Source organism: Castor canadensis, chromosome 8 (assembly GCF_047511655.1).
Source record: "Castor canadensis chromosome 8, mCasCan1.hap1v2, whole genome shotgun sequence".
NCBI classification, from domain to species: Eukaryota; Metazoa; Chordata; class Mammalia; order Rodentia; family Castoridae; genus Castor; species Castor canadensis.
In genome coordinates, this window is record NC_133393.1 from 126,632,295 (window position 1) to 126,649,678 (window position 17,384).

Here is a 17,384-nt window from a genome sequence, read left to right on the forward strand (position 1 = left end):
GGAACACCTGAGACTACTTTTCCTTTAACAAGAAAACAAAAAGCCTTTTCACAAAATAGTTACATATCTTTATTTAGCAAAACAGTATTGAGACAAATAATAAATGCTTAAGAGCATATAATTTTCCTTTTGGTATTATTAAGCAATATTCTTATCCAAAGGAAAATACTCAAGGAAGCAATGCACTGTACCTATGTGGCTAAGGAAAGATTTTTATAGTTTTTTCACTAATAATAAAACATTGTTTTTTTTTTGTCTACTTTGGCATTACTTGATGTTCAGTTACACATTTCAAAACATGAAAATCCTGTTTCTCATTATTTGTCCTATAACGTAAAAATAGTTGGCTATGCAAAACAAGTGTTCAATTATCTTTAAGAGTCATTTTATGAATATACATCTCTATTTTGTTTCCCACAAAGATATCAAACATGAGTCCAAGTCAGAGTCCATTTGAATCCAAATACAGGATTATTCTCTAAAAGTTATCTATAAAATTCTGATTCCAAAGAAGCAATAACATAACCAATCCCCTGAAATTTGAATATGATTTAAATTTCTTCTGTACATCACTCATAATTTATTTTTAAAAATTTGAAGATGCATTTATAAAGTAGATACATTCAAGTAACCTGTCAAATCTGTTAGCTTGCTTCAGAGATTGTTTTATCATCACTAAATAGTTGCTTCAAAGATTATTGTTTTTTTAAATTTTTTATTATTCATTTATTCACATGTGTGTACAATGTTTGAGTCATTTTCCCCCTACCCCCCACTGCCGCTCTTCCCCACATTCTCCCCCCTTCCCCTCTGAGTTCCAGGCAGGTCCTGTTCTGCCCTTATCTCTAATTTTGTTGAAAAGAAGACATAAGCATAATAAAGAAGACAAAGCATTTTTTGCTAGTTAAGGATAGCTATACAGAGAGATTCCTAGCATTGCTTTCATGTACAAATGTGTTACAACCCAAGTTGATTCATCTCTAACTTAAAGATTATTTTAACTTCACTAATTGGTCATTCATTTTGTTTTATTTTATGGGGACACAATTAGAAGTTTATTTCAAAAAATAACCTAAGACAAATGCTCACTTTATTATCTATATGACAAAAGCCACAGAGATTGCTTTTAAGAAGAGCACATACTCAAAGACTCTGAGAAATTATTTCTTAGCTGTGTTAAATATTAAATCATAATTTAAAAAATCATTACCTCTCATATTATATTTAGAAATTACACAAAAATGTTGAAAGCGTGTTAGAGACTCCCAATAGAGAAATTAAAATTGTTTTCAACCAAAATCATCACTTGCCTACAGATAAAGTCAAAAAACACTTTTCCAATCCTAAACATATGAAAGAAAAAAGAAGTCTCTTATAAATAATGTACATATTTATACCAGATGTGTATTAGTTGAATTATACTTATAAAATTTATTTTTAAGTGATGACATTTTTAAAGTTTTAGATTTGACCCAGTGGTATTCATGGTAATGGCAAGTCAAAAGATTTGGTTAATATCCTTGCCAACTGCATCTGAGTCAATGTTTTCTCAGCCTTGATTGTCACTATGATTACTTGGGGAGCTTTTAAATAATCACAGTTTTAGATGCTGTATTAACCCCAAGGGTAAACATACTAAATAAAATGCTATCCATGTATTAAACTTCACAGCTTAGAGGGAAAGGAATATGTAACAATGACTAATTCTAATAACAAAATGTGGCAGAGTTATGTGCAAAGTGTTCTGAGAGCTCATCTGAAGAACAATGAGGACTTTGGAGAAGGTGTGTTTGCAAAGAAGACAAAGACAGCTTCCCCAAGGAGGAAGTACTTGAAATAGATCTTAAAGAATTGAACAGGAGTGGCTAGTAACTCTGAAATAGGAAAAAAGACATATGAACTTTAAGTCTAGAAGAATTTTAGGATTCTCAGTTTCCTCAGCATCTACTAAAAATTTTTTTAATCTAGATTCTGAATCAATATGAGGACTCTGTTCCCCTAGCCAATTTAGACATTTTAATGTTAGCAATTCCTTTGCATTGATTGGATTACATAATTGTCTTTTTTGTGTGTGTAGTCTGTGTGACTACTCATTGTTTATTTATGATAAATATTCCACACCCACAATTTTCTCTGATCAGAAGTTCTTTGAGATGATGCTATCAGCCCTGGCCAATCATAGAATTGAGTCATTTGACTCACCCATCCTGCGAATAGACCCTCAGATAGAGTAGGTGTGACTTTGTCGCCCGCAGCTCCATTTACCTAGATGGATGCGTGGTCCTTGGCACCAATGATGCAATTGCTGGCAGAGCTTTTCCATGACACAGAGAGGTCCAGGAACTCATCCGCATCCTTCTGCATGATAAAGCAGCATCTGCTGCCTCCAAAACCAGTGCAAACACAGAAAGGTATATTATTGTCTTTAAATGAAGCTTGAAGAGTTGTGTTCCTTAGGACTTCTTAAAAATAATGTAACAATATCTTCAAAATCTCTAAATACACACTAAGGCTTAAAAATATACCTACTAGTATATAATCATCTTCAGAATAACTGTAAATACATACTGCTTTAACCACTGCAATCCTTCCAAGCTTCCATTCTGGATTCTCTGGTGGAACATTTAGGCAGATATGCCCAAGCAACATGTCTATGGAGATTATCCCATCACTGTTTGGTTTTTCTTCTTATTCAGTCTTCTGAGTCTGGGTTCATCCTTGTTTCCATTGAAGCAGCCACTTCCCTCATATCAAAGCATCTGTCTTAAGGTCATTTTCAGGAATTGTTCAACCTCCAGACCTTAAAAGAGAGCCAGTCTCATTTGTTCCTCAGCAATATTTTTTTCAGAGTATTTTCCTTTTATGGGTAGGATTGGGGTTTGAACTCAGGGTTTCATGCTTGCAAAGCAGGTGCTCTCTCACTTGAGCCATATCTCCAGTCCATTTTGCACTATTATTTTGAAGATAGACTGTTGGGAATTATTTTCCCAGGCTGGCCAAAAACCTCAATTCTCCCTATCTCAGCCTCCCAAGGAGCTAAGATTATAGGCATGAAACACTGGTGCCCAGCTGAGAGTTTCTTTTATCTCAAAAATAGCTGGATGCTGGTGACTCACACCTGTAATCCTAGCTACTCAGAGTCAGATCAGGAGGATTGCAGTTCAAAGCCAGCCCGGGCAAGTAGTTTGCAAGACCCTATCTTGAAAACACCTTTACCAAAATAGGGCTGGAGGAGTGGCTCAAGGTGAAGGCCCTGATTTCAAACCCCAGTACCACAACCTCCCAATAGGGTTGTAAAGCAATTTGTGAGTCCTCAACTGGGAGCCAGAATAGGACCAAAGGAAAAGGGACTAAGGGAGATAGACTTGCAGTGGAATAGATTCTAAGAAGCAGATATTATGGTGAGAGGTATGTTTGGTGTTTATGACTTTTCCAACCAAACTTATGGTAGGAACTTGGGGAGGGAGCCTCACATGTAATACTGTGCAAACATTTTGCTGAGGTGTAATTAACTGTTATCACATGTCTTAGTCATCTTTAGGAAAAAGTCACACAATGGAGTTCATATGCGGAGAAATTGAGCCTTAATATCCCAGAACTTTAGTAACAGGCAAATAATTCAATAGATTGAATGAGATTTAATATAAAATTGCTAAGAAACAATTCTGTGTCAGTTGTTTACATAAATTTTTTTTCTCTCTTCAATCCTTGCCCCCTCCAATCGTTTTGTAGATAATGGATTTATTGTCTGCTTTCACTGACAATAAACACAGAAAATGCCTTCTCAGGAGAAGCTAAATGTCTCTCATCTCTTTTTTTCACTAGCACCTTTTCATATTTTATTGTTTGTAAATCTATTAGCACATCTTGGCACTGTCTTCATTATAGAAACAGATAAACTAAGTTACAAATATTGATCTTCTGTAAAGATACACTGCAGTATGAAGCTTTTTTTTTTTTTTTTTTTGGTGGTACTCAAGTTTGAACTCAGGATCTCACTTGCTGGGTGCTGTAAAACTTCATCCATGTTCTCAGCACTTTTTTTATTTAGTTACTTTTGGATAGGGTCTCATGTTTTTCCTGGAGCTAGCTTCGGACCTTAATCCTCCTACTAATGCCTCCTGAGTAGCTGGGATTACAGATAGGTACTGTTAATGGTGCTGGTGAAGTTTGTGATCAGAAGACTTCCAAATTCTTTGTATCCCACCAGGAAGAATCAATGGCAGGTTACATAGGTGTAAAGGGAGTTTATTAAAAGTTAGTGAACAGAAATACAAAGGGAAGCATGGTGAGGCCCAGATGGAATACGGAGAGAGCATATTTCTGCTGTTCAGTTTCTTTAAAAACCTATGGGAAGGGGAGAACAAGGAGAGGCCCACCCAATAATTACTGATTAGAGAGGGGCATAGGTGGTTCCCAGCCAGGTGAGGGTGGTTCCTGAGACAAAGCATGGTTAATCTGAGATGTATATTTTTTCTATGAGTCCTGAACTTCCCCTACTTTAGCCTGCCTCAAATTTCCCCTGAGAGAATATTTCAAAAAATTCATTTTTAGGGGTTGCTGAAGGGGGGTGGTCCATCTTCAGTATCTGCTTTGAGCTGTTGAGAGGCAGCAGACCCTACTTACAAGGAGAAATTGTCTCGCCTATTTCTTTCCCTTGGGACTCATTTAGACACAAAGTGTCTGAACTATTGTCCATTACAATTAAGGTTCCTCATGGAGATCTTATTCATTTGTAGAGATCGATATAGCCTTGTTGCCTCATGATTTGGGTCCTAAGGACTTTCACTCTAGAAGAGATAAATCTGACTTAGAAGTCATGACCTGAATAGTAACAATGTTAGGAGCATAAGATAGAGACCCTAACTTTTCATTATGAAAAGTGACAGACAGTCTTATGGTTACTTTGCCTATGCATGTTTATATCTGTAGCTATTTTTAACTCTTCGACGGCCCTCTATATTGGACTGTCACTATAGTGGGCAGTTAAGGGCTGACAACGTTAGGAGTCAGGTATACCAGGGTGCAGGTGTCAGTCTAATTAGAAGGTAAACATCAATGAGTCAGTTCTGAACATAAAGAAGACTCACAGTGTCCCAGACAGAAGTTAGATACCATTGAACGTTGTGTTGCCTTTGTTTAAATACAAGGCCTTGGCCAAAGGCATCAATTTGCCTTTTTCCAGAAGCCTAGAAGGCTTAAATATTAAAGCACATGTGTAAGAGCCCTGTTTTAAAATCTCTCAGTTTTGGTTACTTTTAGAGGTCTGTCATGATTGAGTCCATCAGGATCTGGAGAAGTGCCCTTGTTTGTGTAGTCCTTTTGAACTGTCTCACGTGGCTGAATACCACTTCTTCCTCTAATTTGGGGCATGCTGACCTCCCTGAGGTTGTGTCTGCTCACACTGTTTCTCTGAACAGTTCTCTCTGAAGATTCTGCCAGTTTGGCAGTTTTGTCCATCAGAGTGGGAGTGGCTTCTCCCAGAAAGTTTAGAAAGTCAGATTTTGTCCCAAGGAAGAGGGGAAGCAACACATCAAACAGATCAGAAGTCAGTGCCAATGGGACCTTTTTGGCCAAATTAAGCAACAGATTTATTTTTAAAAAATGGCTCTTAGGCTGGGCCTAATTAAATCTAATTGTCTGTTCCATGGGGGATGTACTGACACCTTTTAAATTGCTGAACAGTATTAGCAGGTAAATACTTGCATTTTTACAAGGAAAATGCAAAATAACCCCAATACTTAAGAATGTCTGTCCTGGTTGACAGATAAACACATGTCAGAATCGTTTTTCTCATGGACTTGCCTGTAAATGTTTTTGAAGGATCAGAATTGTAATGACAAAACTTAAAATAATCATGGTTAAATTACAAGTTAGTGGTTGCTGTACTGTCAGTACAGAACTGACAATTAAAAAAACATAACTTTCCCTATTCATCCTATATGTATCCTCCCCTTGGCATGTGACCCATGTCAAATAATATTACTGCATTTGTTTTAGATCTAAAGTCCGCCTTTGAGGAGAACATATGATTTTTGGCTTTCTGAGCCTGACTAACTTTGCTTAAGATTATGTTCTCCAGTTCCATCCATTTACTTGCAAATGGTAAGATTTCATTCTTCTTCATGGCTGAGTAAAATTCCATTGTGTATAAATACCATATTTTCTTAATCCATTTGTCAGTAGTGGGGCATCTTGGCTATTTCCATAACTTGGCTATTGTGAATAGTGCTGCAATAAACATGGGTGTGGAGGTGCCTATGGAGTAACCTGAGTCTCATTCCTTTGGCTATATCCCTAGGAGTGGGATTGCTGGATCATATGGCAGATCTATTTTAAGTTTTTAAGGAGCCTCCATATTGTTTTCCATACTGGCTGTACTAGCTTACATTCCCACCAGCAGTGTATGAGAGTTCCTTTTTCTCCACATCCTCGCCAACATTTGTTGGTGGTGGTGTTTTTGATGGTAGTTATTTTTACAGGAGTGAGGTGGAATCTTAGTGTGATTTTGATTTGCATGTCCTTTATGGCCAGGGATGGTGAGCATTTTTTCTTATTTTTAAGCCACTTGAATTTCTTCTTCTGAGAAAGTTCTGTTTATTTATTTATTGGTTCTTTGATTTTGGGGGAATTGAGTTTTATGAGCTCCCTGTATATTATGGTTATCTGTCCTTTATCTGATGTACAGCTGGCAAATATTTTCTCCCATTCTTTGGTTGGTTTCTTCAATTTAGAGACCATTTCTTTTGTTGTGCAGAAGCTTTTTAATTTCAGGTAGTCCCATTTGCCCATCCTTTCTCTTGCTGAGCTGCTGTGGTTCTACTGAGGAAAGTCCTTGCTTATACCTATTGCTTCCAAAGTATTTCCTGCTCTTTTTCTGTATTAGCTTCAGTTTCAGGTTGATATTAAGGTCCTTGATCCATTTTGAGTTGATACTAGTACAGGGTGATAAACATGGGTCTAGTTTCATTTTTCTGCAGGCGGATAACCACTTTTCCCAGCAAAATTTGTTGAAGAGGCTATTTTCCATCATATGTTTTTGGCGCCTTTGTCAAAAATAGGGTGGGCATAGCTGTGTGGATTCATATTTGGGTCCTCTATTCTATTCCACTGGTCTTCGTATCTGTTTTTGTGGCAGTACCATGCTGTTTTTATTGCTATTGCTTTGTAATATAGTTTGAAGTTGGTGTTGTGATACCTCCAGCATTGCTCTTTTTGCTGGGCTGTTCTCAGTCTCTTATGTTTCCAAATGAACTTTAGGGTAGATTTTTCAATCTCTGTGATGAATGTTATTGGGATATTGATGGGAATTTTGTTGAACAAGTATATTGCTTTTGGCAGTATAGCCATTTTTACTATGTTGATTCTATCAGTCCATGAGCACGGAAGATCTTTCCACCTTCTGTAGTCTTCCTCAGTGTCTTTCTTCATAGGTTTGTAGTTCTCCTTGTAGAGGTCATTCACATGCTTTGTTAAGTTTACTCCTAAGTATTTGATTTTTTCTTTGAGGCTATTGTAAATGGAATTATTTCCATATATCCTTTCTCAATTTGTTCATTGTTGGTGTAAAGAAAAGCTAATGATTTTTGTAAGTTGATTTTGTATCCTACCACTTTGCTGAAGCTGTTTATGATGTCTATGAATTTTTGGGTAGAGTTTTTTGGGTCTTTGAGGTATAGGATCATGTCATCTGTAAATAGGGGTACTTTGACAATTTCTCTACCTATTTGTATTCCTTTTATTTCTTTTTCTTCCTTTATGCTCTGTCTAGGAATTCCAGGACTATGTTGAATAGGAGTGGGGAGAGTGGGTACCCTCATCTCATTCCTGATTTTTGGGGAAATGGTTTCAGTTTTTCTCCATTAAGTATGATGTTGGCTATAAGGCTTGTCATATATAGTCTTTATAATGTTGTGGTATTTTCCTTCTATTCCTAGTTTTCTTAGAGCTTTTATCATGAAGTGGTGTTGGATCTTATCAAAGGCTTTTTCTGTATCTATTAAGATGATGAAGTGGTTTTTGTCTTTGCTTCTATTGATGTGCTGTATTACATTTATTTGTAGATTTGCATATGTTGAAGCACCCCTGCATCCCTGGGATGAAGCTGACTTGGTCATGGTGAATAATCTTTCTGATATGTTGTTGGATTCATTTTGCCATTATTTTATTGAGGATTTTTGCATCAATGTTCATTAAGGAGATTGGTCTATAGTTCTTTTTGGATGTGTCTTTGTCTGGTTTTGGGATGAGTGTAATACTGGCTTCATAGAATGAGTTAGGCAGTATTCCTTCTCTTTCTATTTCTTGGAAAAGTTTAAGGAGAGCTGGTATTAGTTCTTCTTTACAGGACTAGTAGAATTCAGCAGAGAATCCATCAGGTCCTGGATTTTTCTTTTTTGGAGGCTCTTTACTGCTGCTTCAATTTCTTTTCATGTTATGGGTATATTTAGGTGGTTAATATCCTCTTGGTTCAATTTTGGATGGTCATAAGTATATAGAAATTTGTCCACTTCTTCAAGATTTTCCAACTTACTAGAATATAGGTTCTCAAAGTAGTCTCTGATGATTCCCTGGATTTCCTTGGTATTTATTTTTATCTACCATTTTGCATTTCTGATTTTACTGATTTGGGTTTTTTCTCTCCTCATTTTAGTCATATTTGCCAAGAGTCTGTCAATCTTGTTTAATTTTTCAAAGAACCAGCTTTTTGTTTCATTGATTCTTTGTATATTTTTGTTGTTGTTGTCATCTCTATTTCACTAATCTCAGCCCTAATTTTTATTATTTCTCTCCTGCTTGTTTTGGGTTTTGCTTGTTCTTGTTTTTCTAGGAGTTTGAGATGTAGCATTAGGTCATTAATTTGAGATCTTTCTGTCCTTTTAATATAGGCACTCATGGCTATAAACTTTCCTCTTAGGACTGCATTTGCTGTGTCCCATAGGTTCTGGTATGTTGTGTTTTCATTTTCATTAACTTCCAGGAACCTTTTAATTTCCTCTCTTATTTCATCATGACCCATTGATCATTGAGTAATGTGTTGTTCAGCTTCCAGTCGTTTGCATGTTTTCTGCTGTTGTTTTTGTTGTTGAGTTCTGGTTTTAACACATTGTGACCAGATAGAATGCATGGGATTATTTCTGTTTTCTTTTATTTGCTGAGGCTTGCTTTGTGCCCTAAGATATAATCAATTTTGGAGCTAGTTCCATGGGCTACTGAGGAGAATGTATATTGTGTGGATGTTGAATGAAGTATTGTGTAGACATCAGCTAGGTCCATTTGATCTATGGTGTGATTTAGTTCTAGAGTTTCTTCACTGATTTTTTGTTTGGATGACCTATCTGTTCATGATAGGGGGATATTAAAATCTCCCACTGCCACTGTGTTAGAGTCCTTTAGAGTATGTTTGATGAAATTGGGTGCACTGACATTTGGTGCATATAGGTTGGTAATTGTTTTTTCCTTTTGGTGTATTTCATCTTTTATTGGTATGGAGTGTCCTTCCTTATCTCATTTGATCAATGTAAGTTTGAAGTCTAATTTGTCCGAGATAAGTATTGCTACTCCTGCCTGTTTTTGGAGGCCATTGACTTGGTAAATCATCTTCCATCCTTTCACCCTAAGCCAGTGCTTGTTCGTTGATGAGATGGGTCTCCTGTAACCATCAGATTGTTGGATCTTCCTTTTTAATCCAGTTTGCCAAATGATGTCTTTTGATGGGGGAGTTGAGTCCATTGACATTCAGTGTTAATATTGATAGGTATGTGGTGATTCCTATCATTTAGTTGTTTTTGTTGTTTAAGGATTTGATTGTGTGCAGCTGAATCAGTGTTACTCTCTGATTCCTTGTCTTTTCTTCTCCTGTGGTTTGATACTGCCTGTCCTCTCGTGGTTTTGTTTGCTTTCATTTTCTGAGCAGAATTCCTTGGAGAATGTTTAGTAGTGGTGGTTTGGTGGTCATATGTTATTTTAATTTCTGCTCTTCATGGAAGATTTATATTGCTCCATATATTTTGAATGATAGTTTTGCTGGGTAGAGTTTCGTAGAGTTGCAGTTATTTTCGTTCAGTGCCCAGAATACCTCATGCCATGCCTTCATGTTTTTTAGGTTTCTGTTGAGAAATATGCTTGATTTTGGGTTTACCTTTGTATGTTATTTGTTTTTCTTCTTACAGCCTTCAATAGTCTTTCTCTATTCTCTGTGCTTATTGTTTTAATGATAATATATCATTGGGAAGTTCTATTATGGTCAAGTCTGTTTGGTGTCCTGGAGATTTCCTGTCCCTCAATGGGCATAACTTTCTCTAAATTTTGGAAATTTTCTATTATTATTTTATTGAATATATTATGAATCCCTTTTGTTTGCACCTCTTCTCCTTCTTCAATGCCCATGATTCTCAGGTTTGTTCTTTTGATGGAGTCCGTGAGTTCTTGCATATTCCTTTCACAGGTCTTGAGTTGTTTGACTAATAGTTCTTCAGTTTTTCTTTTAATTTCCACTTTATTTTCAAGTTCTGAGATTCTGTCTTCTGCTTGTTCTAGTCTGCTGGAGTGGCCTTACATTGTGTTTTGTGTTTCTGTTTTATTCTTTTTTTTTTTTTTTTTTTGAGGTTTTCCATATCATGGGTCACTTCCTCTTTAATATTATCTATTTTCATCTTTAATTCATTTATTTCTCTATTTATCATGTTCTCTCTTTCACTTTGATGTTTATTTAGTACTCCTATGAGTTCATTTATTTGTTTTTGTGTCTTCTTGTAGTCTTTATTTTTGGTACCTTGCTGTTTCTTGAGTGCCTCTTATATGTTTTTGTTAACCATGTCTAGTAACATCTCCATGAAATTCTCAGGGATTACTTCCAGGAAATTCTTTGATCATGTTTTTATGGACATTGTTGGGTTCCTTGATGTCATTTATCTTTGTTTTGTCGGAGTCTGGACCTGTGTATATGTTTTCTTCATTTCCTTCTGAATCCTGTATTAAATTATTTTGAGGAAAGAATAGTTTCCATCCCTTTTTCTTCTTCCCATTGCTCCACTTGGTACTGTACAACTACATTCTTAATAGGCTAGTTGGTGGTTTCAGTCACCTGTTTTCTTTCCCTTGATTTAATTTTTGTTTTGTGGCTGCCTTCAGTTTTTAGCTAAGTTGGTGTGTTATTTCTGTCGCTGGTCTGGGTGTAATTTAGTATTAATTAATTCACAGGTTTATATACCTGACCAGTAGTTTATGTGTTATATTGAAGACCCCTTGGTGGTAATATCTATAAGCAGTGGGAGTTGCGGGGAGGGGGGGACTTTAACGTTTGTAATGCTAGCTATAGAAATTTGAGGAGTTGGATAGGGTCACACTAAAGGGGAATATGGGAAGTGGGGTTGGTGAGTGAGGAAAGCAGTGTGGGAGCTGATCTTTTTGTGGTTCTCATGTGTGTTTGTGTATATTTGTGTTGTCATAGAAGAGGGTGTTTGTGTTAGGGATTGCAAAGGTTTGGGGTTCGTAAAGTTGGTATAGTAGTTTGGTCAGTGAGTGATGAGTGTGAAGGAGGGAGGAGTAGTCTGGTGACAGGTTGGGAGAGAATGGGAGGAGAAGGTAAGGGCTGGGGGAAGAGAGTGGGTGAGTGGGGCAGAATGAGTTTTAGCACAGGAGAAGGATGGAGAGTGAAGGGAGTGAGAGTAGGGATGAGAGGATGATGATGGTAAAGTTGATAGTATAGAAAGAAAAAAAAAGATAATAGGAATAAAAATAAAAATAGAAAACCCACAATAACAAAACTAACAACAACAACAAAACCCAAAGAAATCAATGTGGAGAAATCAACAAACAAACAAAAACCAAAAACCAAACAAACAAACAAAACTCCAGGTTCAGGTACAATAGAATTTCAGTTTTAGTTTAAGTTCTGCATTTCCTCCTCCAGCATCCAGTCCTGATGTTGGCATATAAGCATAAGCTCTGTCCTGGTCTCGCCAGGTGATTGGCTTGTGAGTAGTGTTTTGTTCTTCTGTCTTTCATATGCAGTTGCTTGGTCAACTCCTTCCTCAGTGAGGTGTAGCAGTTTAAGTTTGCATGCTGTCCTCAAGTTCAGGAGATCAGCACTGTAATCCACTAGTTGTCCTGCTTTGGAGGTGGCTTTTCACTGCACTTGTTTACTGGGATTTCCTTGCTGGGGTCTTATTTCTTTGTCCTGCACCCTTTCTGTGGGGCCGAGTCAGTGTTCTGTCAACCCCTCCCCCCACTATCAGTGGGTTATGATAGTTTGCTGTTTGTGTTTTAATTTTGCGGGCAGTTTGGCTTTGGGTGCTGCTCACTGGCTCAGAAGATGAGTTTTGTGATCCACTACCTGCCCTGCTTCAGGGAGTGGCTTATCATCTGCCCAATGTCAGCTTTCCTGTCTTTCCAGCATTTGTTTACTGATAGTTCTGCTGAGATTAGTTTCTTGCCCCTCCCCCTTTCTCTGGTGCACTTTCAGCATCACTCCCCTTCTGCTGTGTGCTGGATTACAGTTTGCTGTATGTTGTTCAGTTTTTTGGGGGGAGGGGTGTCAGTCTGCACAGGGGACTGTGCTGGTTTATACCTGGAGTGGCTGGGAGGAAATTCTCTGTGACGGGTGCTGCTCACCAGTTTAGTCTGTCAAATGTCTCGCAGGCAGGTCTGGAGCTGGTGGTGGCAGCATCAGAAGCAACCCATGAGTTTTCTCAGTGTAGCGTGGTGTGGAGAAGCTTTCTACGGGCTAGGGGTCCAGGGTATCAAAGTTTTGATTCTCATTGGTACTTTATTCCTGGCAAGTGTGGCTCCAGTGTCTCAGCAAGGTTTTGGAGTCACACAGCTCATGCTGTCTGCCTCCACACCCTAGTTGCCATCTTGGATCGTCCTTGAAACATCTTATTAGATAGAATGCACCTTAGAAAAAAGAACGATAGCTATTTACATGTACATTTTAAACTTTGTAAATGATTTTGCAACATTTAGCTATGAGGCACTAACAGTGTTAGAACGATTTAAAAGAATTTTTACTTCATTTAAACTTAGTTTCGTTTTTTTTTAATGTTATCAGAAAAATACCTTAGGGGTTTGGCAGGATGTAAAGAATAGCAAATAATTTCAAATGGGCTACACGGAGAACTAATCATTTTATTTTTGGTTAGTAGGATCAAAGCATCTCCCAGTACATAAGGCTATAACTAAGTGAATATGTTGGCTTTCCCTATGCTGGTTAGTGGAAAGAGAGAGAGGGAAGGGAAGGGAAAAATCCATTCCCCCTCTTCCCCTACATGAGGGCTCCTTAATCGAATTCCCTATGCTATCTGGTGGAGAATCAGAGAGGAAAAAAGGAAAGGAGGAAAGTTGCCCTTTTGGAGAGAGAAAAATGAGAACTTTCAGTTGTGGAGTATACCTTTGTATCTTGAAGGCCTCAATATAGGTCCCTCTGACCTGTTTCCGTCAGATGTCACTGAACCAAGTGACATCTTTTCAGTCATCTGTTATCCTAAGGGCTCATCTCTTCCACCCTTGCATGAGGGTTCCTAGATGGGATGCTGATCCTGAATGATGACCCAATTATTAAAACATCAGGACTATTATGCACTGGGCATAGAGGCTGATACCAAAACAACATGTAAAATGAAAAGCTAAGAATATGTAGGAAGACAATCTGTTGAATGTTAAAAGGAAAACATCTTAATATGAACTATTGTAACCAGTACAAAATTAGCTATCAAATCTAAATAACATAAGGGAGGGGGCAGGGGGGAGGGGGGAGAAATGACCCAAACATTGTATGCATATATGAATAAAAGAAAAAAAAACAAAAAAATAACAAGTTTATTATAAAAAAAATTAATATTCTGGTTAATAAATCAGTCTCCTAAAAAAAAAATCTAAATAACATCAAGGTAAGCTTGTCTGATACAAACCCATCACTCATGATTAGTTTTCATATCAAGTCATGAGGTTTCAGTCAGCCTGTAAACTAAGAAAAATGGAGGAACATCTATATTTTAAATAATAAACCAATTAAGATGCATATCTCAAATGATTAGATACAGGACCAGAGATAAGGGGGTAAGCATAAAATTAGGAGACCCAATGACTGAAAGCCATGACTTGGATGTTAAGAAATTATATCCTAGACTGATGTTAACTAACAGCATGGCTTGGGACACACAGCAGGGTTATTGTTGAACTGCATGTTGTCTCTGGAGCCCAAAAATAACAGGTTCAGTCATTGGTAGTTAATGATGTGTGTGTTTTAGTATTTGGGGATTAATTACCTTTTTTGTAGACTCTTAAAAGCTTAAGGTCTTATCATTCCATCTGGAGGGTGAGCTTTTGTTTGGTTTTGGTAAAATTTTGTATCAGGCTATAGCAACAAAAGATCTTGATAGTTATTTTGATAAAACAGCAACCCATTTTTAAATACACATTAGTACTTTACATTTTGATCTTAAGAAACTTTTAGGCAAAGTTTTAAATTATAAGCCTATAAGCTTTAAAATCTTAATTTGTATCTTGAAATAACCTTTGTAAAAACCCAAATTTAGATAACACTAGGTAAATAAAACTCTTAGTAATCTTATACCTTAAAGACTTACAGAGAAAATTAAATTAAACCATCTTTTTTATAATAGTAATCTATAAGAACACATTGGTTAATAAACCTCATTATAAAAGAATTAATACTTTCATAATAGAGTGAAACAGATTGAGATTATTATCCATATATTTGCTTTAGTCCTAAAGCAGAGAATAGTTGGGGTTAGAACTCTGGACAACTTTTGAGACTGTTGTACACATTAGCTTTATAAAAGTAGTTTAGGACCCATCCTAAACACATCCACACTCACATGCACAGACACACATATGTTATGACCTAAGCATACCAAAGAATATAAGTGAGCATAATGAGCTGAAAAAAGTAAAAATTAAGTGGCCACAGTTGGAAGGAGACAAAGACATGTACAGAAAACACACAATGGTACACAAAACAATCACATTAATTCAGATTGTACTCTTAAACCATTTCTTTGTCATTATCTTTATTTTTTTTCTGTTCTGCCTTTAAAATTTTTCATTTTCAAATCCATCATTAAGACAAAAAGTGAACAAAAATTAGGTCTGCTGCAAATTCATGATTTTTCTTCTGAGAAAAAAAATTATAGTAAAAAGAACGCCACTGGGTATACAATAAAGCACCACAACACAGTTACAAACAGGACTTCCTGGCTTCTGTGACATGTTAAAGGGACTGTTCTCCCCACTGCTCTGTGTCAATCAGGATTTCATTAAAACTATAAAATCTCCTAGGTTATACCAAGTCAGACACGGTCTGGAACACAGTGCTTAACAACAGTAATGCCAACTATCCATGCTAACGTAAAAACATTTTAGAAGGTCAAAAACAATTAAACTGGAAACCAAAACCTTATTTTCCCTAGATGAACAAACTTGAAAATCAAAGGGCCCTGCCTTGCAGTAAGAGCGAGGGTGTTTTTTCTTTCGAGCTGGAGGCAGGGACACGGTGTGGGCTGGCTCTGGAGCACCGTGGCCTAGTTGGCATCCAGCTAGGCCATTTCCTACATGTCTGTACTCTCACTGTTGAAAAGCACGAAGTACACGGTTTTGATGGAGGAGGACATGGTGGACACGAAGTAACTGGAGATGGCCTTCAGAATCATCTGTGCCGCTGTCTGCTTCTGGAACCCGTTCCTGCCACTGCCAATGGATGGAAACGCAATGGATTTCAGCTTCTTATCATCGGCCAGAGCCAGGCAGTTTTTCACCGTGTTTTCCAGAAGTTCTTCACACTTGTCTGCACCCCAGACTGGGCTATTACAGTGGATCACAAACGTGGCAGGCAGACCATGGCCTGCACTGACTGCAGCTCCAGCTACTTCCAAGGGCCCGTTCTTTTTCCGGAGTTCCAGAACAGCTTCCACAAAATCCTTGCCACCCTTCTTTTCCAGCATGTTCCTTAGGTCATCTTTAAGGTCAATGTCAGCATTGGTAGGATTGATTATGGTCTCCACCTCAAAGCCGGCTAAATTACTGATTTCACTGTGAATAAGTTTCAGCTTCTGGCCGAGGAAGAGGCTCTTGGTGGAGAGGACTGTGAAGCCATCAGCGGGTGTGCCTTCGGTCATGCTGTCTGCACTTGCTGCCTTGCTGACTTCTCCCTGTTTCTTGGATTTCCGGGCCCCTTTCTTTCCTCCTGCTTTCTTAGACACAGGCTTCTTCTGAGATGGAGACTTGGCCTTTTTGGCTGGGGGTGGTGTGATGATGGCTTCCAACTTTCCTTTGGACCCTCGCTTCTTTGCTAGCAACTCAGGGTGGATGTTTGGTAACACACCCCCACTGGCTATGGTGACTCCTTTCAGCAGCTGATTGAGCTCTTCATCATTGGCCACAGCCAGCAGGATGTGCCCAGGTGTGACCCGTCCCTTGTTGTTGTCTCTTGCTGCGTTGCCAGCCAGCTCCAGTATCTCCGCTGTCAGGTATTCCAGACAGCAGCCATGTACACCGGTGCCCCTACTCCAATCCTGTACTTGGGATGGCCTTTCTTGATGTACCGTAGCATCCGTCCCACAGGAAAGATGACTCCTGCCTTAGCTGACCGGGAGGTCTTGGTGGATTTCTTCTTCCCACCACGGCTCGACATGCCGGTGGCCCTGGAAGCGTGTCAGTAAGCACAGCGGCTGCAGCAGCAGCAAGGTGCCCGGTCTGAGCCTTCTCGGCAGTTCGCGCCTTTTCTTTCCGCGCTCCTGCTAGCCCAATGGCCCTCCTGCCTTCTCGCTTCCCGCCTGCAGGCCCTGCGCTCGCCCCCTCCACCTGGCCTGTCATTATCTTTAGATTAGTCAATTTGATTCCTAAGTATTTTGTAATGAACAGGAAGATTCTCTCGAAGCAGTCCATAGGACATGAGAATTTGCTAGTTAAGCCATAAAATGAGACAAGACCAAAAGGCCCCATGTAGAGATAACTGCCCATTCCTGCCTTCCTTTGTCTCCTTCTGTAAACAAACTTTCCAAAGCAGACCTCCTCTGCTGCTCCTATCTAAACAACCGCAGGTCTCTAACCCAGCACTGGCCACCTATTAACAACTAACACATTCCTTATAACCTGATGCCCTGCACTGCCCTTTAAGAATCCTGTGAATTCACTGTTGGGAGCACAGAATTTTGAGTGTGAGTTCATTTGGGACCATGGATGTAAAATAAAATCTGAGTTCTCCTATTCCTAGTGTCACTTGGTTTCTCATCTGACAATATTTCCTCAACATTTCTGGAGGCCCCAGAGAGATACCAACTGTTTTGGACACTTTAGTCACCAGCCAGTGGCTGGACTGCACTGGAGTAGGCAGGAACTCCAAATCGAACAAGGTCGCATGCCAC

The 17,384-nt window shown here is 38.4% G+C and overlaps 1 protein-coding gene and 1 pseudogene across 1 annotated transcript; both read right to left on the reverse strand.

Annotated features, from left to right (window-relative positions):
- Positions 1-2,137: 2,137 nt before the first annotated feature.
- On the reverse strand, positions 2,138-2,364 carry LOC109685481 (small ribosomal subunit protein eS21 pseudogene; annotated as a pseudogene).
- A 13,205-nt stretch (positions 2,365-15,569) lies between these two features.
- Positions 15,570-16,686, reverse strand: LOC109685480 (core histone macro-H2A.1-like). The gene is given in 2 exon segments (XM_074084085.1): positions 15,570-16,495; positions 16,498-16,686. Coding segments are annotated over 2 exon segments (1,080 nt in total). The 5' UTR covers positions 16,652-16,686.
- Between the last annotated feature and the right edge of the window lie 698 nt (positions 16,687-17,384).